The sequence below is a fragment of the Malaclemys terrapin genome, chromosome 10, assembly GCF_027887155.1.
Source record: "Malaclemys terrapin pileata isolate rMalTer1 chromosome 10, rMalTer1.hap1, whole genome shotgun sequence".
NCBI classification, from domain to species: Eukaryota; Metazoa; Chordata; order Testudines; family Emydidae; genus Malaclemys; species Malaclemys terrapin.
The window spans coordinates 29,423,043-29,450,538 of NC_071514.1; the positions used below are offsets into that span (position 1 = coordinate 29,423,043).

A 27,496-nucleotide genomic window follows, 5' to 3' on the forward strand; every position below is an offset into this window, starting at 1 on the left:
GTCGAATTCCGTCCACACTACCCCAAATCCGACCCGCCAAGGCCGATTTTAGCGCTAATCCCCTCGTCGGCGGTGGAGTAAAGAAACCGGTTTAAAGGGCCCTTTAAGTCGAAAGAAAGGGCTTCGTCGTGTGGACGTGTCCAGGCTTAATTCGATTTAACCCTGCTAAAGTCGACCTAAACTCGTAGTGTAGACCAGGCCTAAGGCACTGACTCTTTCTATACAGATGAAATTATGTCCTTCAAGGGCCAGACTAGTATAGGCAATTTTGCATGTTCAAGGACTCCCAGGACTGGGCCCAAAGAGTAGACTCAAAGGTGCACAAATGTCAGACAGAAGGTTAACAACTTTGAATTTTCTGTTTAAGTAAAATACTTATACATTAAATCCTACTTTCTGCTTAATTTTTTAAGATGTCAGGTAACTAATTATGTAAGTCAGTGTACCTAATTTAGATTGCTTCAGACAATTGGTTTAGTGCAATTTAGCGAACAAAAATTAGACAAGCCACATTACTGAAACAACTGTATAAAAGAAAATGAAATAAGATCATTAGACTTGTACAGAGAATAAACATCTCAAAACAGATTGTCGTATTGAAGATTTATTCAATTGCCAGGAACAGTAAACTTTTTAATTTAATTACAAAATGGAGCAATTAAAAGTACAAATTTAGATTCAACATACACCTAGGCTGATGTTTCCAATAAACTGTGTTGTAAAGATAAAATAATTAAGGAAATTTCCATGTAACAGATTTTTCAACATATTTTTCTGCCCAAACAAAGCAGAAACACCACAATGCATTCTATGGAGGGGTTGGTTTTTTTTTTTTTTTAAATTAAGTCTTTTAAAAGTGAATTTAGTACTTGTGAAAGGAGCCAAGTTTACAGCACTGTAAATGGAGGTTTTCCACGTATTCAAAGAACAAGAACCCTACAGACAACAACCTACATTGCTTAGGCAGTATATTTCAACCAATCTCTAGGTGGTCACCTTTGAAATAAGTGGTTATTCAATCTTAATGCCCATTCAGTGCCTGTCTTTGCTGCAGAGACTTACAACAATAGTACCAACACGTGTGTGGCCTGTAGACATTAGTCCAGTAGGAACTAGACAAGCCCAAACAAAAAAATATTTGAGACAAACTGATGTCAAAACAAATATATGAGGAGCATTTTAATTTCATCTACAAGCTGCCAAGTTTCTGATGCCAGACAAGTAAATTACATAGCTACTTTTGACTATCTGATTAAGTTTTTTAGCAGTAGCAGCAAGTACACTTTCCAGTGTTTCTCTCTTGATCACTTTAATAGAGCCCCAGCTTTATTTATATAGCAGAAACAATACATTTTGTAGCATAGGTGTAGGGTTTTTTTTCTAAATGGAATTTTCCAGTTGCTATGGATTCATGTGATTGTTTGAGGCGTCCAAGGTTTGCATCTGTCCTTCACACTATCCCAAAAGCACCCACATCAGCTACATTTTTGTGCATTAATTCAAAGACCTTGCAAATAAGCTCAACAGTATTAGAGAGAAGAGGAAAAATAACGAGCTTCATTTAGAGTTAACATGGATCCCAGTTAGCAGCAATTTCAGAATTCTTCCTCTGCATATAAAGCATGTGATTTCTTCAGTTTCTTTAGTTTTTCAATGGCAGATGTCATCAAAATCTCTCCATGAACCTTATTGTCTCTTGTTCGCACATTGACAGCATTATTTGCTTTTTCCTTTTCTCCAACCACTGCAAGAGGAATATTGCAGAAAGACATTAATGGATCTGCAGCAAGCTTGTAACTTTTGAAGAGTAAATAACTACTAGAGAAAAATTCACTGGGACCAATGCTGGTCACCACTCCAGCCCCATATCTTAGTCCTTTCCACACATTCAAGAAGGTATGCCCTGCCATTTAAACATAAAACTATTTTAAACTCATATCTATTCCTTTACTCTTTTTTAAAAAACAATATGTGAAAAGAAACTCTGCTTTAACTAATTTGCTAAAATCTGTTTAATCTCCTGCTTACATTATGAAATTTAAAATAAAATCAAACTCTATGCCAGCATTTGAAGTTTATAACCAAAATTTAAAAAAGAAAACACTTTTACAATGATCAGAAACCTAAATACACAATTACCTAAAATAAAATTATACTGTGCAAGCTGTGCATTTCTTATTTTCTTGTTTAATGTGCAGCTGTGATCTAGATCAACATCAGCCATAAATCCTGCTTCAAAAAATTCATGGCAAACCTAAAAGAAAGTTAAAGTTTCATTAATATTACAATATATATATATATATATTTTTTTTTTCCAACAGAGATCATGACGCTGATTCTGCAAAGCATTTAAGTATGCATAAATATGCTCTTACGAAGAGTTCCATTGAAATCAGAGATATTCACTTGAGAAAATTATACAAATCTTATGTACTTGCCAGGATTGGGGCAAATTTATTCTGTTAACTTAACAGACAACTTTATAATAAAACACGGATTACAATATACAAGATGGCTACTCTAGGGCTATGTTATTTTTTTTTAAATTAGAGAATTCCTGAAGCCTAAGCAGCAATAAAGCCCCAAAGAATGTTATTTTTTTAGGAATTACATCCCTTTAGATTCATGACAATTTTAGAAAGCAATAAAGACTATGACAATAATGCTTTCATCTCTGCCAAGCATGTCTATATTTCCTAAGGGTTACATGTTTGTTCTAGGATGGAATTATAGGTTATCCAATAGCTGATAAAATAAAATTTATTTCTATTTTTTAAAGGAAGTCTATCCTTACCTGCTGAGCATATTTTTCACAGGTAGGCCCCACAGGGACAACCATGACCTGGCGAGGAGAGAGCCAGAAAGGCCTAGCAAATGTAACAAAAATAAAAATTATATAAAAAAATATGTTGTATATATACATACACAAAACACACACCTTCCATTCATGCTAGTGTTTATATGCCCTAAGAATAGCTGAATAATTTTCAAAAATATTTAATTTTAAAATTTAATTAGACATCTAGGCTAAGGCATGATCTTTATCCTGCCCAATTCACCTAGAACAGCACTTCCTGAGGCCCCTGGGAGGCTGCGAGAAGGTTTCAGGAGGTCTGCCAAGCAGGGCCAGAGTTAGACTCGCTGGGGCCCAGTGCGGAAAGCCAAAGCCCCACCGCATGCGACTGAGCCCAGGGTCCCAGTCCCCACTACCTGGGGCTGAAGCCAAAGCCTGAGCAATTGCCCTGATTGATACCCCTTAAGGCCAGCCCTGGCTTACATATGCAGAAAAACAGTTGTTGTGGCACAGTGTTTTTATAGCATGTTGGTGGGGCCTCAGAAAGAAAAAGGTTGAGAACCCTGACCTAGAACAGAATATATTAATGAATAATTTTGGATCTGGGTTAAATAAACAGAAGTCCTGAAATTTACTGTTAAAACTAAAATAATGTCATGAATTCAATCCACCTCTATTGTGGCTAATCGTCTCCAAACAAACAGTGGATGATCTTTGGACACTACAGAATATTATATGCACCGCTGTTCCTTAGAACAATAGAAAAAAATATGGAAAGGGATTACTAGTTTAAGTTTAAATTTACTTTCGTGTTAATGTTGTTAAAAAAGAGAAAACGTTACCGTATAATAATCAACATTGTCAGGTTGCTTTGGAGTAAATTCATATTACGGTGTAAAGGGAAATCACTTGCAGGTATCATTCTCTGAAGGAAATATTCTAGTGACACCACCACCCTTGGGTTTTGCACTTCTGCTTGTGACTTCAGTACCCAACTAGCTTAGATAAAAGTCTGGAATCCCTTGAATGAGCTCGGGATACAAACCCACAGGGCATGAAGATATATACACAACTTTGATCTCTTGTTCCTTTCCAAGTTACACTTTTGGTTTCATAACTAGACTGCATTTTATTTTTTCACACATGAGCCATTTCCCTTTATTTTATACTTTTAAAATAATAGGTGGACTGTATGTTCATGAGTGAGATCTGTTCCCTTTCTGCCCCCCTCCATTCAATGGTACTTCTTTATCACCAATTCATGAAGAAGTTATCTTTCAGATATTAATCATGAATAAGGGAGCAGCTTTCACTATTTATATATGTTAAGACTCTCTAATTTATGGATCTGTATATGTACAACAGTCATATAAGTATAAAAAATGAATCTGCAAGCTAAATAATGAAGGGTGAATAAAATGTATTCTGCAAATGTTTCAACTGCCATATTAAGACTATGGTCTTACTGTACTACTTTTATTATAATCTTGTAAAACTGAATTTCTAATCTTTTATCTTAGTCTACAATTATGTCGTTTGAGTTTGTATACTGTATACAGTAGTCTTAATATTTTAAATATGAACCATTATATTAATGATTTTATGGCACTCAGGCCTCAATGAGACATTCCATCTTTTGGTTGTTTTGCCTGTGCTACTTTTGCTAAGAGTCTTGGTGAATTATTTTGCATTATGATGTGTTGGCTATTAGGAAGTTTCTGTATTTTCTAGCTATGTTCCTAATTGTTTCTTAGTACTGTACACGTGTCACATACCATTTTCCTCCATAATTTTCTGCTAGAATAGCTATCATTCTCTCCACTGAGCCCAAAATAGCTCTATGAATGATCACTGGTCTTTTCTTATCATCACTATCCTTACTGCAAAGAAAGAAAAACAGAAAGAAAGAAGATTAAGACATTTACCTTAATCAGCGCACATTTAAGCTTACTGTCATTTTTCCATCTTCTATTTTGCTTTTTATATAAATAAAATATTAAATGTTAGCAAGTTATTAATTGCATGAAATCCAACAGCTTTCACTCCAAATTTACTGTGACATACTGACATTCATGAAATAATTGATGGTCAAAGCAGTTTGAAATAATCCTGCCTACAAATAATGAGAAATGGACACAAAAGAAAACCCTGGTTTTGTAAACCACTGTGAACTTGGATTCAGATTCCAACTCTATGACTCAGGTCCACATCTATATATCTTCATCTCTGATATACTTCTTTCCACTCATTTTTACTGACATTTACATTAACATATAATCTTCCTTAGGATCTCCCCTATTCCTACTGCTTATTTCCCATCTGAAACTTCAATCCTTTGGTTTCTGTGATGATTATCATGCTGTGAAAAATAAACAATTGGGACTTCAGATGACAAATAAGTAGCAAGAGCAGATCAAATCCAAAACAAAGATCCTGCTTTTTTTATTAAAAAAAAGTCAGGGGAGAGAAATTACAATCAAATGTGGCAAACCAGAAAAAAAAACAGAAAACTAATGGAAGTACTTGTCCAAGGACAACATGCCTGTCACAAATTTGTTTATTCAACAAGAAAGTGTTCTTCTCTCAAGTTGGAAACCAAAAATGGTATTTCCCTTTTCCAAAAGAATTGTTCATGTATGATTTATGCTCCTCCATCAAGGATAACCCAGCTGATCTGATCTTCACTTTAAAATTGTTACTGTGTCAAGAATGCAATTCTGCAAGGTGCTGATAGTTTAATGTGTAAACTTAAACTTAATGTGTTCAATGGAGGCATCAGACTATAGTGATTGATTAGTGTGTCTGTCCCAAATAAGTTTCCTCAAAGGCTACCTAAGGTCAGATGCACTCAGTTCTCTTCAGGAAGAGCAGACAGACAAGTTATCAATTTTTTCCGCTCATTTACATTTACAATGAAACTGAGCAGTTGAACACACTACTAAATTATGGGGGAAATTCTCAGCTCAGGGCCCAGTCCAAGTACTTCTTTCCACTGCTGGGGATCTCTAGTCCCACTAGTGCACCTAGGCATTTAGTGGTAGGTCTTTTGGTTAACTCATTTTTAATGGGAGCTACAAACTGTGAAAGTAAAAAAATTATCTGTCATATAGTTGACAGATTAAGAATTCAAGCACTTACCCAACATAAGTAAGGTTAAATCTGATTGGTAGCTGGAAGTCAAGTTGGATGGTAGCACACTGATGGTACCTGCCAATAGCATCTTTGATTTTAATATCAATCTGCAAAGGAAATGCCTTAGTTACTATATACTGTTTTTTTTGTTATTCTATTATGCACCCACAAAGCTGCATTAGAGCTTCATTGCAGAACTGCACTGATTTACTAACCTTAGGACCATAAAATGCTCCATCTCCTGGATTCAACTTCCATGGCTCTCCAAAGTCATTCAAACTGTTTTGTAACTGCTAATTATAAAAATCATAAAGATGAAGTTTAAAAATTATGTTTTTTTTTTAAATTGTATTTCTTTAACACAGTCCTACCAAAGCTGCCCATGAAGGGGAAAGCGAGGGAAAGAACTGTACTTCAAAGATTAAGTCATACAAAGTAAGAAAATGGGTAGGACTGACTCAAATATCTTAGCAATATAAAGAGTTTTGAACTAATACAGCTAAAAAAACATACCATATATACTCGATCATAAGCCGGCTCGTTTATAAGCTAACACCCCCCCCCCAGATGGATAAGTAAAAATGGAAATCTTTTATAACCCGTTTATAAGCCGACCCTATAATTCAGGGGGCAGCAAACTTTGGCTCCCAGGCCATCAGGATAAGCCGCTAGTGGGCCGAGATGGTTTGTTTACCTCGAGTGTCCGCAGGCACAGAGGTAAACCTAAGTAAACAGTGTTCCAGCAGGCCAGCTGCTTACCCTGATGGGCCAGGACAGCAACTTGGGGGGGGGGGAAGGGAGAAGCTGGGAGTCAGGGGAGTAACCCCTGTGACCACCCCACATGTGACCCCACCCCTAGCCTGGGACCCCCACACTCTCCCCATCCCATCCCTTCCCATCTTATATGGGGAGGGCCAGGGGAAGATGTCTCTGATCTGGCTGGAGGTGCTCCAGCAGGCTGGGCAGTGCGGCCACAGCCTGCTCCGGGGGTGGGGCTGAGCGGCACAGCTGCAGCCTGCCAGCCCCGGAGCTGCACCTGCTTTGGAGGCTGGGGCGGAGAGCAATGTGGCCAGAAGTGGAGAGACTCTGGCCCCGCCTCTTCCCTTCTGTCTCTGCTGGCTGTGCTGCCTCTCCTTGCTCCCTCTGTTGGGGGGACGGGCTGTGTCCCACCTCTCCCTCTCTATACCCGTTCATAAACTGATCCCCGTCTCTGGTGCTTCCCTTTTTTACTAAAAAAATCTGGTTTATGAACGAGTATATATGGTAATTACTTTAAATCCTGGCTTTTGTATCTATAGAGTGAGTGGAGATTAACAAAAAGAAATTTCTGTTATACATACCCATAGCTTGAACTGACTTTCTAAGAAACTATATGAATCAGGAGATTTATTGTGTCAGTGTTTCACATCTCTCAGCATGGATATCTATCAAGTACAGATTTTAGAGCCCAGTCCTACCAAAAAAAACCAAACCAAACCAAACCAATCCCTCCTATTTGTGTAAGTAATCTCACTCACTTCAGCATGACTGAAGGTTTGCAAGACTGGACGTTAGACAGTTGCATGTTTCATAGATTGCAGGGCCAGGCAGGACCATTGTGATCATCTAGTCTGACCTCCTGTATAATACAAGCCATAGAACTTCCCCTGAAATAATTCTTAGAGCATATATTTTAGAAAAACCATCCAATCTTGATTTCAAAATTGGCAGTGGAAAATCCACCATGACCCTTCATAAATTCTTCCAATGGTTAATTACTCACTTTAAAAAATATTATGCCTTATTTCCAGCCTGAATTTATCTAGCTTCAACTTCCAGCCATTGGATCGTGTTATACCTTTCTCTGCTAGACTGAAGAACACGTTATTTAACATTTTCCCCGTGTAGATACTTGAAGACTGTAACAAGGTCATTCCTTAAACTCCTCTTCAAACTAAATAAATTGAGCTCCTTGAGTCTCTAAATCAGTGGTGGGCAACCTTCGGCCCACAGGCCGCAGGTTGCCGACCACTGCTCTAAAGTATGTTCTCTAATCCTTTAAATGTTTTTTATGGCTGTTCTCTGAACGCTCTCCAATTTTTCATTTTCTTCCTTAAATTGTGGGCACCACACAGGACACGGTATCCCAGCAGTAGTCACACCAGTGCTAAAGATAGAGGCAAAACAACCTCTCTACTCCTACTCGAGATTCCTCTGTTTATGCATCCTAGGATGACATTAACTCTTTTGGGAAACCATGTTCAGCTGATTATCCACCATGACCTCCAAATCTTTTTCAGAGTCACTGCTTCCTAGGAAAGAGTCCCATATCCTGTAAGTATGGCCTACATTCTTTGTTCTGAGATGGAGACATTTACATTTAGCCATCTTAAAATGCATTAAATTTCTGTGAATGGAAGTATTAAGTACCTTCCTGTGTTACCTTTTCTGCGTGGTCCCAGATCTCTACTTCTCCTAGGAAGTTTTCAGGTCTTGTAGAAAGATGCAATTGAAAGGTAAAACCAAACACTGCATAAACTGTCTTCAAAAAGTTCAGACAGCCTTTCATTTCTTCCTCAATCTGAAATTTAAACAACACAAATCAACTGACAAACAGAACACCAAAATGCTGCCATGGAGAACTGGTTGATCATTACTATTGTTTTATCACTAATCAGGCTTGCTTTATTTTTTCTGAATCAGAAGCATGTTTTGTAGGCCTGGGATTTTGAGGACAGGTTCTACCACACACTCCCTCCCACACAGTGTATTAATTTACTCCCCACTGACATCTTTGGGATCACTCATGGAATAAAATACTACTCAGCATAGTTAAGTGGAGAACATCGCCATGATATACCACTTTTTTAATTGGTATACCACTTTTCATGATATATCACTTTTTTCCTTGTTATTTGATCTCTTGGGACTCTGTCATTATTGCTTCAATATCCTTGTGTCAAGATATGTAAAAGTAAGATCCTGTATAGGATTTTTTCCTGTAGATATACAACTCCAAGTAGGCCTACTCAATAACCCACAGTCAGTAACATCTCAAATACTTATTGTTCTCCTTTGCAAATAAACAACATTTATGCTCTAAAAAGGAAAACTTAATAAAACATCAGGGCATTATGCTGTTGGCAATTTCTGATGAAGACACTAAGCAGGATAGGGTACTGACTTAAGCAATTATATAGAAATCTAAGACATACTGAATCCCAAATGAATTAGAAGGAAGCAACCTAGCAATAGGGATGAAATAAAAGCAACAAATGTTGCACTTAAGCTACACCATAACATGCCAATAGAATATAAAGGCTGAAAAGTTCTTCACCTGTTCCATTGTGCAAAAGATGTGCGCATCATCCTGTTGGAAACGCCTGACTCGAGTCAAACCACTCAAAGTCCCCGACAGTTCATTTCTATGAAGAACCCCAAAGTCTGCAAGTCTAATAGGCATTTCCCTCCATGAGCGTGGGCGATGAGCGAACATCAAGCTAGAAGAGACAAAGTATATTTAGGCAGGAAAACTTATACCCAATAGTCTTTGGCTTCTTTTACATGCTAATATTCTTCCACAAGGCCCAAGATAAAAGATTCATTTTGAACTAAATCAGCTTAGGCCTGTCAAAAAAAAAACCAAGATAAATATGTTATCAGTTACGTAACACTTTTCAAGAATCTACCAATTAATTCTCTCCACACCCCTGAAAGGTAGGCAAGTATAGCAACCATTATACAGGTAGTGAAAATGAGCCACAGAAAAAAGTGACTTGAAGACCACAGAGCCAAGTCTCTGTTGGAGCCGAAGTTAAACTCAGTAGTTTCCAGCACCCTGTCCTACTCTCTAGAATCATAGAATATCAGAGTTGGAAGGGACCTCAAGAGGTCATCTAGTCCAACCCCCTGCTCAAAGCAGGACCAATTCCCAGCTAAATCATCCCAGCCAGGGCTTGGTCAAGCCGGGCCTTAAAAACCTCCAAGGAAGGAGACTCCACCACTTCCCTAGGTAACGCATTCCAGTGTTTCACCACCCTCCTAGTGAAATAGTTTTTCCTGATATCCAACCTGGACCTCCCCTATTGCAACTTGAGACCATTGCTCCTTGTTCTGTCATCTGCCACCACTGAGAACAGCCGAGCTCCATCCTCTTTGGAACCCCACTTCAGGTAGTTGAAGGCTGCTATCAAATCCCCCCCTCATTCTTCTCTTCTGCAGACTAAACAATCCCAGTTCCCTCAGCCTCTCCTCATAAGTCATGTGCTCCAGACCCCTAATCATTTTTGTTGCCCTCCGCTGGACTCTTTCCAATTTTTCCACATCCTTCTTGTAGTGTGGGGCCCAAAACTGGACACAATATTCCAGATGAGGCCTCACCAATGTCAAATAAAGCGGAACGATCACGTTCCTCGATCTGCTGGCAATGCCCCTACTTATACAGCTCAAAATGCCGTTAGCCTTCTTGGCAACAAGAGCACACTGTTGACTCATATCCAGCTTCTCGTCCACTGTGACCCCTAGGTCCCATTCTGCAGAACTGCTACCTAGCCATTCGGTCCCTAGTCTGTAGCAGTGCATGGGATTCTTCCGTCCTAAGTGCAGGACTCTGCACTTGTCCTTGTTGAACCTCATCAGGTTTTTTTCGGCCCAATCCTCTAATTTGTCTAGGTCCCTCTGTATCCGATCCCTACCCTCTAGTGTATCTACCACGCCTCCTAGTTTAGTGTCATCTGTAAACTTGCTGAGAGTGCAGTCCACACCATCCTCCAGATCATTAATAAAGATATTAAACAAAACCGGCCCCAGGACTGACCCTTGGCGCACTCCGCTTGAAACCGGCTGCCAACTAGACATGGAGCCATTGATCACTACCCGTTGAGCCCGACGATCTAGCCAGCTTTCTATCCACCTTACAGTCCATTCATCCAGCCCATACTTCTTTAACTTGGCGGCAAGAATACTGTGGGAGACCGTATCAAAAGCTTTGCTAAAGTCAAGGAATAACACATCCACTGCTTTCCCCTCATCCACAGAGCCAGTTATCTCATCATAGAAGGCAATTAGGTTAGTCAGGCACGACTTCCCCTTCGTGAATCCATGCTGACTGTTCCTGATCACTTTCCTCTCCTCTAAATGTTTCATAATGGATTCCTTGAGGACCTGCTCCATGATTTTTCCAGGGACTGAGGTGAGGCTAGCCATGAGATCATCCATATCCAATGTAAATTTTAAACAAACTGTAAAAAAACCCAAGAGTTGCAAATTATATCTCTCCCCACCCCCCCAAACATGTATTTAATAAACAGGAGCAGAACTGTACTCAAGCTCTCTAAAGATACCTTGGGACAGGCGCTGAGGACAGCTGATTCCCCTATAAGGGTTGTCTACTGTATAGGTTTTACTATATATTAACTTCAGTGCATTACTATATTAATTTCCCTGAACCTCAAAACATTACTTCACAAGTAGGAAAATAGGAAAGATAATACAAACCAATGTCCTGGACAGTTCATGGGTTTAAGGGCAAATGTTTCCTTCTCAACATCAAATGAGAACATGTTTTCACTGTAGTGCTGCCAGTGACCTGACGCTTCCCAGAGTTTACTGTTGTAGATGTTAGGTGATACTACTTCAGTAAAATTACGCCTGTGATATTCCTCCTAGAAAATAAATCCAAAAGGTGATGCAGCAAAAAAAAAAAAAAAAAAAAAGCAAGTTACAGAGAGTGTGTTTTATAGTAAAAGCCTGATCCTGCAATCCTTACTTACAATAGATCTTTATTGAAGTCAATGGGATCACATGTGTAAGGGTTAGATGACTGAGATCAAGTTATAAATGTATTGTGATTTAATAATTAGAAAAAAAAATTAAGGTCAAATTCTTCCTGCAGTTACCCTATACAACCTCACTATAGTTTCAGTGTATCTGTACACAACTATATACACAGAGCACACATTTTTTTGTGTGAGAGTGCCTTAATGCAATAGTGGGATCAATAAGAATTATAGAAATGTAGGGCTGGAAGGGACCCCAAAAATGTGTCATTTGAGCTAAGGCCAGTCTGAAAAAAGCAACACATCTTCAATAGAAAGGAAAGATGTTTAATTATGTTGATTAGAAATTTTAAGACATGCCCACTTACTCGTATAAAATCCATGAGTGTATTATAAAGAAAGGCACCTTTGGGGAGGAAAAAACAGCTTCCTGGACTCAGATCATGGAAGAAGAAAAGTTCTTGCTCCTGTACAAATAAATGTAGAATTCAGTAAGCCCACTTAAATTGTATCCATGAATGTTTTTTCCAGTTCAAATCACTATTTTTAAATTGAGAGTGTTAAGACTCCTTGTTAGAGACAGTGAATGATATTTTTAGAATGTATCAATAAGAACTTCAGAAGAGAACAAGATTTAAAATGTTGAGAAAATAATTTACCAGTAATTCTGATTTTCAGAAGGCATGTGACTAGAGACCCATCTCCAAACGTGTAACTGACTAATCTCACATTTCCTCAAAATTCTGAGCCCTTAAAACAGTCTCAGCAGTAGGTTCAACACTCCTACCCACTAGTGCAGGAAAAAAGTCGTTTGGCAGGCACACACCACTCACTGGTGAGATGGTTTAATGGCTCAGGGTTTTGAGCAAGTAGAAACTTTGTCAAAAGCCTGTGCTAAGAATGTGGGCATAAAAGAGTGGGGATCTAGTACTGTACGTTTTTCTTTGAAGAACCTCTCTTAGTATCCTATGATTCATGTTACACCAGTTCATCCATTTTTAACTGGGAAAGAAACAAATGTAAATACATATTGAACAAAAAAATCATACTTCATATTAAGATTCAGTTTATAAAGGGTTAATAAGTGACCAAGATGTTGTAATGCATGGTTACTTTATTGTTATAGAGTCAATATGTGGCTCATATAGTTATAACAACTTCTACTGATGTGCTTATAACCATCTGTAACATACATAGGACTCATGCCTGGAACATACTACGACCTCTACTGATCTTTTAACCCCTTAAAACCTTTATAAATGGAATCCTAATATGAAATGTGATCAAACACAGATCATGTTTATTATCTGTACAATTCTCACTGGTGTATTAGGGTTCCTAACATAGCTAGTCAGGTCCGCGCCTGGAGTTTACAGGCTAGAATTTAGGCAAGGTTGAGTACAAACGAAAAAGAGAGAGAGAGAGAGCGAGCAAGCGAGCGTGCGCGAGTGAGCTTGGGCAAGGTATATATAGGCATATATAGGACTTATGGAGACTCAGTGCATGTATACTTCTCAGTAAACAAGTTTCAGTTTAATATATTAATGAGTTCAATTATTCGTAGCACATATGTGCATCTAAGTCATCTAATAGTTGCTTCACACTTTATTTTCTGATTTATATTTTAGATATTAGGAGATTTATCTGTCATCTGGGAGATTCAGAGAACAGGACTCTTGTCAGTTTTAATCCCATGCTGATTCAGAAAGAAAGCAGGCAACAGAAAACTGGAGGGATGATATGGCAAGAGAAGGAATGATTTCTGAAATTAAAATAATTATGTATGTATAGCCTAGCTAGAAGGCAACCATAGGTGGGTATGTGGGGAGGGGACAGAGGAGGGTTTGAACACTAAGGAGAAAGAACAATTATTTAGGGTGGTCCAAGGGAGAATAAATAGGAGTAACAGGATTAAATTAAGCAAAGGAAGATTTAAGATGAATATCAGGAAACAAAAAACAACAAGACCCATTAGACCATGGATTAGTTATAAAGGAATTAGTGGAAGAAAATCACCATTAGACAACCCAACAATATGGAACAGAGGGATAGACTAAGTGGCCTGACTAGTCATCTCTAATTCCTATGTCTTTATGATGAAGAATGCATAATATCTGCAATGGCAAAGTCAGTCTCTTAGTTTTGTTAATGGGTCACCCAATTAATTTTAGCCATCATTTGGGGGTGGCTAATAGTACTCAGGTTTTCAGAGGGTCTTTTGGGGAGGAAGAAATATATTTTGGATCATCACCAGGACAATGCCCTTTAAGAGTAATAAAAATATCAACAGTACCTACCTTTCCAATTTTCCTATGATCCCGATTTCTGGCTTCCTCTTGGAATTTTTCCCATTCCTTCATCATTTTGTTATCAGGGAAGGATATTCCATAGATTCTCTGCAATGTTTCCATGTCAGCCTTTCCCTCCCAATATGTAGAAGAATTCTGATGTTAAAAAAAATATATAGAACGTTTTTTAAAAACGGTATCATACAAACAGCTGCAGGGGAAGAATAAATGATAATGCAATCCAATTACCATATCTCATTGCTTCTTGGGAAAAGAATTGTCAAGTCATCCAATATTGGTTTAAAAGACAAAGATACTTGCAGTTAAATGTATGCACTGCTTTTTTGTTGGGATAGTAACACAGCATGCATAAAAATAAATAATTGTTCTAATCATGTATTTGTTGTACTTGGCCACGTTATTTTAACTTGTATCATGTCATTACATTACAGATGAATGTAAAGCAACATGCTGTAACTTCACAACATGATGCAGTAAGACAGTAGAAAACAGAAGAAAACATAATACCAACTCGTTTTTACAGTCAAATACGGATACTGTTTTGAGGATTGAACACTTAATCTGAATATTTAAATACAACAGTACACAGATCTCAAGCACAAAGTTAACTGACCAAAACGATGCTGAATGTTCAAAGGAGATCAAGGACTCTGACCGTCCAACCAAATTAACCAATTAATAGTTGTCAGTAACTTATATTACCTAATTACCAGAAGCATCTGCACAAGTTAATTCTGGTTCTTTTGTGCAGACGGTCACTTTAAAGAAGCAGTACTTTCAGGTACAGAAAGCTAAGCCAGCATTAGCAGTTATGTAAGCCCCATGCTTTGAGGGGCCTGGAAACACGAAGGATTCTCAGTTTTCATTTACAAAAATAAATTTCTAGACTGTCTCCTTGAAAAGATAGCCTTGAAAACATAAACAGATATAAACAGATGCTTGTCACTGATCTTTTCCTACAGGTTACACATTATTTATAGTCCCCTTCAAGCCACCCAGGGCAAGCATTCCAGGTTTGGAAAAAATATAACTATAGGTCCTGTGGTAACCCACTCTACAGGGATCTTGTGGTGTGCAAAGGAGACAAGCTCAGTGTGCTCACTGGGGGCTTGACAGAGGGTGTGGGGACAACATGTGGTAGCAGACCGGGGTGGCCTTGAGATGCACATGTGTCAGTTTTATCGGCTCAGCTGGCCAGCAGTTGGCCAAGTTAATGGGATCTAAAAATAAAGAAAAGAGAGCAAAACATTGTTTTCTGTACCAATAAACATGGATGTTTTCTTACTTTGCAAACAAATGGCTACACTAATAATCTATAAAAATGAGTTGATCCTGTTCATTTACACCACTACAGAGTTGAGTGCAATCAGGACAGACAAGAGTCAGTTAATTTTTGGGGGGCAGGGAGGACAGAAGGAGGGTAATCAGTAATTTTATTTGGGGGTGAGCATAGGGGGGGGACATTAAGGATGGCTTTGATGGTGTGACAATCAAGGAAAAAAAAAGGACATAGTAGACCCCAGTCTACGGCATTTCGGGGGGGGGGGGGAGGGGGACAAAAACCCTCTAATACATACATCAGTATAATTCAATTTTGCCCCTGCTCTAGTTACTTTGAAAGCTTATAAATTTTTACTCTTACCTTAAAAATCTTTAAAGCTTTAATTTTTCCAGTGTGTCTCACATGTGGGCCCCTGCAGAGATCAATCAATGGACCACACCTACAACAAAATAATTCTGACATAAACCATTTTATTCCTCACATTTTACAACCGTTTAAAATATAGTCAGTAATAATGTACAAGAAAAGTTATGGTGACTAGCACACATCTACTAATACAATAATTATACATAAGTGGTCAGAAATTTATGAGGTGTGTTTTACATGCAATTGTGCAGCATGAATTTCTCAAGTCTCAGAAATATACTAGGACCCAGTACTGTAAAGTGCTCCGCCTCTGCCTCCTCCACCCACGGGCACGCCGCTCAGCTCCACTTCTCCTCCCTCCCAGGCTTGCCACGCCAAACAGCTGATTGGCGCAGCAAGCCTGGGAGGGAGGAGAAGCGGAGCTGCGGCGCGTTGGTGGGAGAAGGTGGAGTGGAGGTGAGCTGGGGGCCCGGGGAGGGCCGCAGCAAGTAATGAGAGCTGACTCTTGGGCAATACTCAGCACCTACCCTCAACTACCTAATGATACCATCTAGGACAGTGGTTCTAAACCAGGGGTACACACACCCCTGGGGGCACGCAGAGATCTTCCAGGGGGTACATCAGCTCATCTAGATATTTGCCTCGTTTTACAACAGGCTACCTAAAAAGCAGTAGTGAAGTCAGCACAAACTAAAATTTCATACAATCACTTGTACTTACATTTTAGTGTATAGTACAATATTTATATTCCAATTGATTTATTTTTACAATTATATGGTAAAAATGAGAAAGTAAGCAATTTCTCAGTAACAGTATGCTGTGAAATTTGTATTTTTTATGTCTGATTTTGTAAGCAAGTAGTTTTTAAGTGAGGTGAAACTTGGGGGTACACAAGACCAATCAGACTCCTGAAAGGGGTACAGTAGTCTGGAAAGGTTGAGCGCCACTGATCTAGGACATCCTGTGGCCTATACACTCTCCCACAAAAGCTGATCAGGAAGTTTTCATCTAAACAAAATGGACAAAAAAAGGTTTTGCCATTTTCCAGCCAACTTTGCCTTCCACAACCCCAGCTGGACAGGATTCACATCCAACACCATGCTAGCAGTTAATGTTACTGCTAGTGGGTTCAAATTCCACTTGTGACTATTTGTTTTATTCTTCTCCCTCGATGGGAGGCAATTACTACAAGGGTGGGCATGCTCCCCTTGTCTACCAATGAAGACAGGAGGTAATTTTGAGAAGCATGTGTCATCCCCCTGAAGACAAGATGCAATTATGCACAAACACCAATTGTAAATCTAGGCCTCAATACTGCATATGTGCTTAACTTTAAGCATTGACTTCAGTGGGACTATTCATGTGCTTAAAGTTAAATATGTGCACAGGTATCTGTAGGATCAGAGCCCTAGTTAAAAAGAGGGAACCTTCACAAAGTCTGGGATGTTAGTTTAATAAATTTAGAGAAAATAATTTCTTCCTTCAATTTCGATGAAGTCTGCCCAAATTCCTACTGTCCAATTATAAAATTACAGTGTAGAGTTTTTTAAGCAATGAAATAATATATGTATTCTTGTATATTTTTACCTGTACACTGTGGTAGTCGGCGTGTTAACTTTCTCATTCAGGATACGACATTTAAACTTATTATACTATATGGGGGAGAAAAAACAGATATCTGGAACTAGAACTTCATTAACATCAACAACTACAATGACATTCTGGTATAATGGTAGCACTCATATTTGTGTCATTAGAAGGCACTAAAACTACTAAAGCAGTGGTTCTCAAACTTTTGTACTGGTGACCCCTTTCACATAGCAAACCTCTGAGTGTGACCCCCCCTTATAAATTAAAAACACTTTAATATATTTCACACCATTATAAATGCTGGAGGCAAAGCGAGGTTTGGAGTGGTGGCTGACAGCTTGCAACCACCCATGTAATAACCTCGTGACCCCCAGTTTGAGAACCCCTGTACTGAAGAGTGACAATCACACATAGCCGAGAAAGCCTGACATTCCTTCCAAAAGAAGACACAGTGTTATAAAACATACAGGGAAGACAGGACAATCAGACAGATATAGCTAATCTGTCTGGGTGTATGCTGATTATAGCATCTTTCCATCAAGTACTTCAACGTGCTTTTACAAAATATTAAAAACACATAATACACCTCTACCCCGATATAATGCGGTCCGATATAACGCGAATTTGGATAGAACACAGTAAAGCAGTGCTCCAGGGGACTGGGCTGCTTTACCTCGTTATATCTGAATTCGTGTTACCACAAGCGGTTCCTCTGCGCCCACCCATTACTTGCTGTAGCCCTCCCTGGGCCCCCCCCAACCCCAGCTCACCTCCGCTCCGCCTCCTTCCACCAGCGCGCCGCAGCTCTGCTTCTCCTCCCTCCCAGACTTGCTGCGCCAATCAGCTGTTTGGCGCGGCAAGCCTGGGAGGGAGGAGAAGCGGAGCTGAACGGCGTGCTCGTGGGTGGAGGAGGCAGAGCGGAGGTGAGCTGGGGCAGGGGGACTGCAGCAAGTAAAGGGGTGAGGCGCAGAGGAACCACTCCCCGCCCCAGCTCACCTCCACTACACCTCCTCCTCCTCCTCCCACGAGCACGCCGCTCAGCTCCGCTTCTCCTCCCTCCCAGGCTTGCCACGCCAAACAGCTGATTGGCGCGGCAAGCCTGGGAGGGAGGGTGGAGAAGCTGAGCTGCAGCATGCTCGTGGGAGGAGGCAGAACGGAGGTGAGCTGGGGGTGCTCCGGGGAGGGTCACAGCAAGTAATGGGGGGGTGCAGAGGAACTGTTCCCCACTCCAGCTCATCTCCGCCTCCTCCCCTGAGTGCGCCGCCGCTGCTCTGCTTCTCCCCCTGCCTTCCAGGCTTGCCGGCCCAAACAGTTGATTGGCGTGACAAGCCTGGAAGGGAGGGAGAAGCGGAGCGGTGATGGCGCGCTCAGAGAGGAGGCAGAGGCAGAGCGGAGGTGAGCTGGGGCAGAGAGCGGTTCCTCTCCCTACCCCGATATAACACGGTCTCACCTATAACACGGTGAGATTTTTTGGCTCCTGAGGACCGCGTTATATCGGGGTAGAGGTGTACTACCAAGAGACTGGTAATTAATACCCATTGTACAGATGGACAAAGAAAAAAGTAGTAAATCATAATATTATCCAAATGAATTAAAATCTATTTTAAAAATCATTTTTACATGCTCATTTCTCCAAGTCTTATAGTAGCTCCAAAGTATTACCTTAAACATATCTAGTAGTATCTCCTTACTGACTTCTAGTCTTTCAAAAGGCTGCTTCTCTTTTATGATATTTTTACACATGTTCTCCAATGTAGGGAATTCTGTACTAGATACACCTCTAAACAAAAAATTAGAGAAAAGTTACTATACTTTTAATAACAAAAAAGTTTACTAGGACAATTTATTACCCTCAAATGCCATAGGGAAACCATAATCATTTACTTCCTTTTTTGTAAGGAGAGTGGACTCCTTTGATTTAATCACTACAATGGTTCCTTTAGTTTAATACAACTATGCATTCAGGCCCCCGTCCTGCAAACACTTAGGCACGTGCTTAACTTTATTATTGTTAGAAGTCCCAGAGCCCAAATGTCTACACTACAATTTCTCAGCCCAAGAGACCTAAGCACCTGACGTTTATTCAGGCTTAAAAAATAATAATAATAATAATAATCACGCTTAACTCAAACTCCTGTCAAATACATGGAAAAAGAGTTTTTTCTGTGCAAAAGATTCAACACTATCCCCCTTTCAGATGAGGATTGAGAAACCAGACACTTCAGGAAAGAATAGGGGAGACAACTTGAGATTCATGACATTTCCAAGGTTAAACAAAACAAAGAGAAAAAACATTTAGGCCAACTTTACATATAAGGAGTAGAAAGGCACAAGCAAAAAAAATGTTTTACTATTGACTTTTAACAACACATGGGCCAGCACTGAAAAGCTACATGTGGCCCAAGTCAGCTGAAGAGACATCCTATTAGCCGATTTCAGGTTCTCAGTTTTGCCTGGCTATATATACACAGCGAAGAGACAGAAAGCAGACGGAACTATATAACTGCAAACAATGATTAGACAAAGGGTAAACACCTAAGTAACTTGGGAGCAGAAGTCCCATTTTCAAACATGACATAAGAGATAAAGTTTAATTGAAAGTCATTGAAGACTTAGGCCCTCAAGGGCCTATCACTTTTGAAAATGGGACTTATGCGCCTAAAGAACGAGGAGTACTTGTGGCACTTTTTGCTGATATAGACTAACATGGCTACCACTCTGAAACCTTAAGTGCCTAAGTGACTTAGGCACCTTAGACAATTTTATCCCAAAGTTCTACTTTCTTCCACAAAACATTCAGTAACTAAATCTTGAGGAGGAGTCTGATAGGAATAAACTTCAGAAAATAACTATTTCTTCCAAAAATTGCCATGAAGAGAAGACTAACCTGTCAGTTTTAAATAAAAAGGATCCACTTTACTTTCTTTTTAATATGCAGGTAAAAACCTAATTCAGCATAACTAAACCTTAAGAACTGAAGTCAAAGCCAAAATGTTTATAGACATCTGTGATATTTTACCTCTCTTCAATGTACATATCATAATAAAATCCATTCTCAATAGGTGGCCCATAGCACAAACAACCTCCATAATAACTTTCCATGGCCTCTCCAAGGATGTGAGCACTTGAATGCCAGTAAACCTATAAATGAATAATAAGTCAGAAAAGCAGGTCACAGGACAATGACTTCTTGGTGGTACATAATTTTTAAAAAAGCAAGGCATTTCTATCGAAGAAAAGTGTTGAGATGAAGCCATGATATTTAAATTCTAGGCAAGAAATGCTGTTTCTGTCTTTATTTCTACTGTGTTAGATGATTAATGTAGATTCAAATAATTGTATCTGATAAATGCCGGTTCAACAACGTGATAGTAGTTGTACCACTGTGGCCCTGTTTTATTCTAATTTGCTTAGTCATTAGACCTCTGATGTGATTTAGCCACAACCAGTGCCGGCTCAAGGCACCAGCGCAGCAAGCAGGTGCTTGGGGCGGCCAACGGAAAGAGGCAGCTTGTCCGGCTCTTCGGGAGCAATTCGGCGGAGGGTCCCTCAATCCCTCTCGGGGGGAAGGACCTGCCGCAGAATTGCCGCCGAAGACTGAAGTGGTGATGGTAGAGCCAAAGTGCCGCCAATCGCGGCTCACCCCCCCCCCCCCCCCCACTGCTTGGAGCAGCAAAAATGCTGGAGCTGGCCCTGGCCACAACAATCTTGTGTTTTGTTCGTTTATAAATAGGCTGATTTCTGGCCAGCTAAACTTTAATTTATACCCAAATAATGATCACATACACAGCAGTCGTACTATTATAAATGCCATTATGCACATTATCTGAGGACATGTGATAGAGACACTTACACAATGACAAGTTTTTAGCTTTTGAACTGCTTTGAATTTAGGCTTCAATCCTACAAAGACTTATTCACGGACTTACCTTTATGCACTGTGATTAGTCCTATATGGTAATCAATGAGACTATTCACAGTGCATAAAGTTAAGCACATTCCTAAATCTTTGCAGAATTGGGGCCCCACAATAACTTAGGTCTGGTCTATACTACCCGCCTGAATCGGCGGGTAGAAATCGACCTCTCGGGGATCGATTTATCGCGTCCCGTCGGGACGCGACAATCGATCCCCGAATCGGCGCTCTAACTCCACCAGCGGAGGTGGTAGTAAGCGCCGCCGACAAAAAGCGGCAGAAGTCGATTTTGCCGCCGTCCTCACAACGGGGTAAGTCGGCTGCAATACGTCGAATTCAGCTACGCTATTCACGTAGCTGAATTTGCGTATCTTAAATCGACTCCCCGCTGTAGTGTAGATGTACCCTTAGGCACATAACTTTATGCACACACAGTTCCACTGAGTGAGATACACACATGCCTGAAGTTACCGAAGTGTTGCAGGCTCTAGCAGACATATTTTATTCAGAGATCGAATTCTGTATCAGGATGAGATTTCTGTATAAAGCCTAAGATGCCCCACATGTTAACACATTTAGGACCTGATCTTTTGATATGTTGAGCAACCTTAACTACCACTATTCTCCCAGGGTCAAACCCTTAGATGCTTCATCCACAACATATATTAGAAGCATTTTTAAAGTACCAAACTGCTTTTAACTTAACATACAAATCTAGGTAGTTTTTGTTTTGTTTTCAGTCAACTTCTATTAGCTAAAAGAGGGGGAAAGAAAGGAGTCCAAAAAATTTGTGTTTATCCATACATTCCCTTTTGAAATAACAGATATATAATATATATGAAATATACCTGGTTAAGCCACAATTATTTGTCACTTGACTAATCATTTAACAATAATTTTGTTGTATACAATATATTGAACTATACCGAGGACTACTAACGTTCAGGATTTTTATTAAAAAAGAAAATCAAGATAATAAAAGGGAGATTTCTTTTCAAGATATTAGTTTCTTTAATCAAGTAAAACCAAGAGACCGTTTACTTACTGCCTGAGCTTCCTCATTATCAAATGTAAGCAGCTCCAGTGAACAATCTCCCTCCAATGGACGATCCAGATCCCATAATTCACCATTCACTGTGGCTATTACTGCATCATCAGCCAGTCCTCGACTAACAAAGAAAAGTAACATGCGTATCAAAGGCATTTTGGGCCAGATTTTTAAAAGGCATTTAGGTGCCCAGCTGTTCCTGAAAATCCTACTAGGCACTTGTCTACATTTTTAGGCACCTGAATAACCTTCAAAATCTGGCCCTTTGGCCTCTATAGACTTTTAAAACATTTTCAAATCCGGTTCACTTTTGAGTTACAGACTGTAAACCATATGACGACTTACTCTCTCCTGAAGGAAGGATTTGGAGGTTAAGGGAGGATGAGAACTCTGCTTACTGAATAATAATCCCATATTCTATCATTAATTAGGATTGAATTTCAAGTCAGAGTTAATTGCTGACAGTTCCATTGGATTTTAAAGCTAGAAGAAACCATTATTATCATCTTGTCTGACCGCCTGTAAAACAAAGGCCAAAGAACCACACCCAGTGATTTCCGCATTAAGTCCAAGACCTGGATCAATGCTTCCACAATGAAAGCAAGGCAAAGCAAATATTAAAAAAAGTCAATCATCCACTCAGTGAACCTATATCAGGGGTCGGCAACCTTTCAGAAGTGGTGTGCCGAGTCTTCATTTATTCACTCTAATTTAAGGTTTCGCGTACCAGTAATACATTTTAATGTTTTTAGAAGGTCTCTTTCTCTAAGTCTATAATATATAACTAAACTATTGTTGTATGTAAAGTAAATAAGGTTTTTAAAATGTTTAAGAAACTTCATTTAAAATTAAATTAAAATGCAGAGCCCCCCAGACCTGTGGCCAGGACCACAGTGTGAGTGCCACTGAAAATCAGCTCGCATGCTGCCTTCGGCACTCGTGCCATAGGTTGCCTACCCCGACCTATATCATCAACTAGCTCCGGGGGGGGGAGGAATAAACAAAACCACCATTTATTAAAACACATTTACACCTGCAGTTTACCTAATTCTTGCAGCCAACTGATATGGTGTCGTTTTCCAAGATTCCCCTTCTATGACTTTACCATCAGTCAGAATCACTTTTATAGGCTTGCTCTGGTTGGCTGCTCTGTAAGCAAGCAAGGCATCATGCTCTTTTTTCAGTGTTTCATAATGCTTCAGCCTGTCGTCTATGAAGCTTGGCTCACACTGCAGCTGTAAGAATCACACACAGCAGTCACAAAACTATTTTTAAAAGAGAACACAAATGGGAGGTTAATTTACTATATGTTTATACAACATCTGATCTTTGTTGGTGTCTCCAGGTGCTTCTGAAATATAAATAAATACATAAGTACATTCATAAACACTTCCAACCCCCAAAGTGTCAGGTTGTAATAACTATCATGGCCATTTTCAAGTTTGTTACACAGATTAATATTGAAATATTCTAAAATCCAACCCTCATCAAGGCTATCCTGGAGGGGTGGGGGGGTCTCTGTCAGCACACCCACTAAGCATTCCCCTGTATTTTTGCTCACCAAATACCACTCCCCCACAGTATCGCTCACAGCTGCCGAAATCCCCTTGCCACACTTATAGCTGATGAAACCTTTCTGACTCTTGGTTAATATTGACAAGAATATGCACTTCAATCCTTATCTTGAAAATAACAGCTTTGCACATGCTTAACTTTATACACTGCAAGCAATACTACTGAATTCAATGGGACTAGTGCAGCGGTGGGCAAACTTTTTGGCCTGAGGGCCACATCTGGGTGGGGAAATTGTATGCAAGGCTGGGGCTTGGGTGCGGGAGGGAGCATGGGGTGCGGGAGGGGGTGTGGTGTGCAGGAAGGGGCTCAGGACAGGAGGTTGGGAGTGCGGGGTGCAGGAGGGGATCAGGGTGCAGCCCGGACCACTTACCTCAAGCGGCTCTGGGGTGGCAGTGGTACACAGAGAGGCAAAAGGCAGGCTCCTTGCCTGCCCTGGCCCCGTGCCGCTCCCGGAAATGGCCAGCATGTCCAGCAGTGGCTCCAGGGGGTGGGGCAGGCAGCTCTGATGTGCGCTACCCTTGCCTGTGGGTACCACCCCCGAAGCTCCCATTGGCTGCAGTTCCCTGTTCCCAGCCAATGTGAGCTGCGGGGGTGGGGGGGAGGCGGTGCCTGCAGACGAGGGCAGTGCACGGAGCCTTCTGCCTCCCCCACCCCCAGGAGCCACAGGGACGTGGTGCCAGCCGTTTCCAGGAGTGGCGCAGGGCCAGGGCAGGCAGGGAGCCTGCCTTAGCCTCGCTGCGCCACAGGGCTGGCAATCCTGATGGGTGGGATCCGACCCGCGGGCCGTAGTTTGCCCTCCGCTGGACTAGTGAGTGTGTAAAATTAAGAATGTGTGCAAGTCTTAGCCAGTTGCTAGAATTCTCTCTCCCCTGAGCCAGCACTAGCCGCTGCAGAAGTCATGGAATCTGTGACAGACTCGTACCCTTACTGATGAGGCACAAGGTGTGACAAAGGGGAGGACCAGCTCTGAACCTAGCAAAGACTCTTCTTTTATGCACTATAAAATATCTGCTTACCTCATTCCTAAGCCCATTCACAACTTCATTTTCTTTTTTCTTCTCCTTTTTCTTCTTATTTTGGGGAGTCAGGCCTGCATTGGAGGTATTCTTTAAAAAAAAAAAAAAAAAAGTTATACCACTATGTTTACTAGGACAATACATAGCAGGCACGTGATTTAGATAGATATACAGCAATGAAAGAATATTCAGAAAAGGGACATAGTCTGATGATGGGCTAAAGAAGTCATGGGGTGTAGCCTATCAGAAGAAATTGAAAGACATTTTGTAACAAATAAATAAAAACTGTGCCTGTCTATACAATGTTCTGGTTGTATGTCCACTGGCCCAGGAAAATAACATGCCCAGTGTCCAAGAGAGAGAATCTTTCCAAATCCTCTGGAATTTTCTCACTGCTACAACATATCAACAAAATCCTCCCCGGAAAAAGAGTGGAGAACAAAAAAGTCTGAAGAGCAACAAAATCAGGCTTTGGTGAGAGAACAAAATAAACCAGTTCCAAACTCAGACCACACTGAAAACAAGCTGACTATAGAGAGGTACTGTGGTCCAGAATATAAGGTAATGGACTTACACTCAGGACAAGGGTTTTATTTCCAGTTCTGCTACTGACTTGCTGTGTGACCTTGAGCTAGTCATTTCACCTCCCTGCATCTAGTTTCCCTACCACCCTCTAGTCTGTTTTAGACTGTAAACCCTTTGGGAATGAGCATAGTCTATTACTACATGTTTGGACAGCAAAGCTCTGATGTCAGCAGAGGCCTCTCGACACTTAATATGATCACTTAATCATAAAGACAGAAGGATATCAATGAGGTAACTAGGTTGTAACCTATTTAAGGCTCTATATTTCAATTCCATCTGGAAATTCACTGAGAGCTAGTACAGCTATTTGAGCTCCTGTGTAATCTGCTCTCTGCAACAACACAAATGGATTGCTACAGTCTGTCCCTGCTGAAGTTGGAGTGATCATAAAGGATAAGTGCATGAAGAACATGTTTGCAATAACTTAGTCTCAAAATCACAGAAATGTGAATCACTATGACAAGGTCCTTATCCTAAAGAAGTCACTGATTTCAGTATCACCAATAATTGGCAACTACTGCTACCTGAGGATGTAGGATCATGCAGGGCAGCTAATAGGACATACAAATTGTGAACCTGAACAAAAGGCAGGTAAACACTCCTTATGGATGCAGCTTGTATCAACATCTGCCACTTCTTCTAGTATGTTCCTCCAACCTACCAAATAACCCCAATTCTACCTGGATTGAGAAGCAGACAGTTTGCCCTAATCCAGCAAGGCACTACACCAGTTTGCTGAACAATGATACTTAGTACCTGTATAGCACCTCACGTTTTCAAAGCACAGAACAAACCACACACACTAAGCAAATATTAGTTCATTTAAAAAAAACAAAAAAGGAAGAAGTTCCTGGCACCAACCCATGTTCAGTGCAGGTTCAGGGAGCTACTCTCCACCTCCACATAATGGCCACGCCAGCATTTCAGCACTTGTCAAAAGAAAAAGTTGATCTCTTAGGGGGACCTTAAAGTGACCCAAATTAAAACAAGGGAAATTTTAAAGAGTCTTGGGAGACTGCGTGATAGTTGCTGGTGTTCATGTCACTGAGCCCCACACAGCTGCCAGACCGCCCTGCCCCACAGGCCGCCCACGACAGATGGACAACCGCAAGGCCACGTGCCCCACAGCCGCCCAGCCCAGCCCAGCCCAGCCCCACGGGCTGCCCCGCCGCACGGCCGCCAGCCCCATCGGATCCACGCTCCACATGCCAGGCAGGCCCCTGCCCGGCACCCAGGGCTAAGCACGGGGCAGGCTCGGGGTCTGCCTCTCCCTCCCCGCGCTACCTTGCCGGCTCCTGCGGGGCCCGGCCGCCGCTGCTCCCCGCGGCCCAGCTCAGCTGTCAGGCTGCGCCGAAGGTGCAGGAGCCGGTAGCGCAGCTTCTCGTTCTCCGCCCTCAGCCTGTGCAGCTCCGGGCTGCTGCTTCCCGGGCCGCGCTCCGGCTCCGGCTCCTTCAGGCGGCCGATCTCGGCCGTTAACCAGCGGATCTCCTCCTCCTGCCGGGCCAGGCGCAAGGCGATGGCTTCTGCGGCGGCCGCCATCTTCCCCCGGACCCGGGCTGGGAGCTTCGGCAGCTCCCGCCGATCAGCTCCCTCCTCCCCGGGCCCTGCCAGAGGGGCTGGGCTGGGACTGCAGCAGCTCCTGGGGCTCGTCTCTGCCAGGTGCACTGGGGGACACTGCCACCGCGCCCCGCACAATCCTGCCTCCCGCAAACCCTGCCTTTAGAGACCTCGGCTGAATCTCAGGCTTTCCATGGTTGGGGTTGACCATAAATTATTAACCATTAAGAGGGGGAGGGGGCTTAATTTCTTAATTTTGCTTTTTGTTTCAGTGCTACAAGGGGATGGGTAGGTCTTGAAAATCACCAGAAAATGTGTTATGTGATTTATGGACAGCCCCTTGTAGAGCAGGGGCGGGGGGGAGGGAATTCCCTTTCTTTTCCTTGCAGAAAAAAAACTCGAAAATGCTAAAGACTGGGGCTGAAAGTGCATGGAGTGGCTTTCACTGAAGACCACATAGTCTGCATCACAGCCATCAATCACTCATTTTTGGGGTTAAGGGAACTCAGCACAAAATGTGGCTGTGGGGGTGGTGTCACCAAGACTGTTGCTGATGGTAGCAAGGCCACC

The 27,496-nt window shown here is 41.3% G+C and overlaps 1 protein-coding gene across 1 annotated transcript; it reads right to left on the reverse strand.

The window, feature by feature from the left end:
• Positions 1-588: 588 nt before the first annotated feature.
• TARS3 (threonyl-tRNA synthetase 3) lies at positions 589-27,102 on the reverse strand. The gene is made up of 19 exons (XM_054042496.1): positions 26,654-27,102; positions 24,785-24,874; positions 23,238-23,428; positions 22,191-22,314; positions 20,249-20,370; positions 18,892-19,009; positions 17,227-17,291; positions 15,634-15,712; positions 13,980-14,126; positions 12,051-12,149; positions 11,402-11,568; positions 9,243-9,405; positions 8,349-8,486; positions 6,142-6,219; positions 5,933-6,033; positions 4,570-4,674; positions 2,795-2,867; positions 2,140-2,254; positions 589-1,744 (listed from the first exon to the last, which is right to left on the reverse strand). The coding sequence occupies exons 1-19, from the start codon at positions 26,906-26,908 to the stop codon at positions 1,596-1,598; spliced, it is 2,379 nt and encodes a 792-aa protein (XP_053898471.1). The 5' UTR covers positions 26,909-27,102; the 3' UTR covers positions 589-1,595.
• Positions 27,103-27,496: the final 394 nt, after the last annotated feature.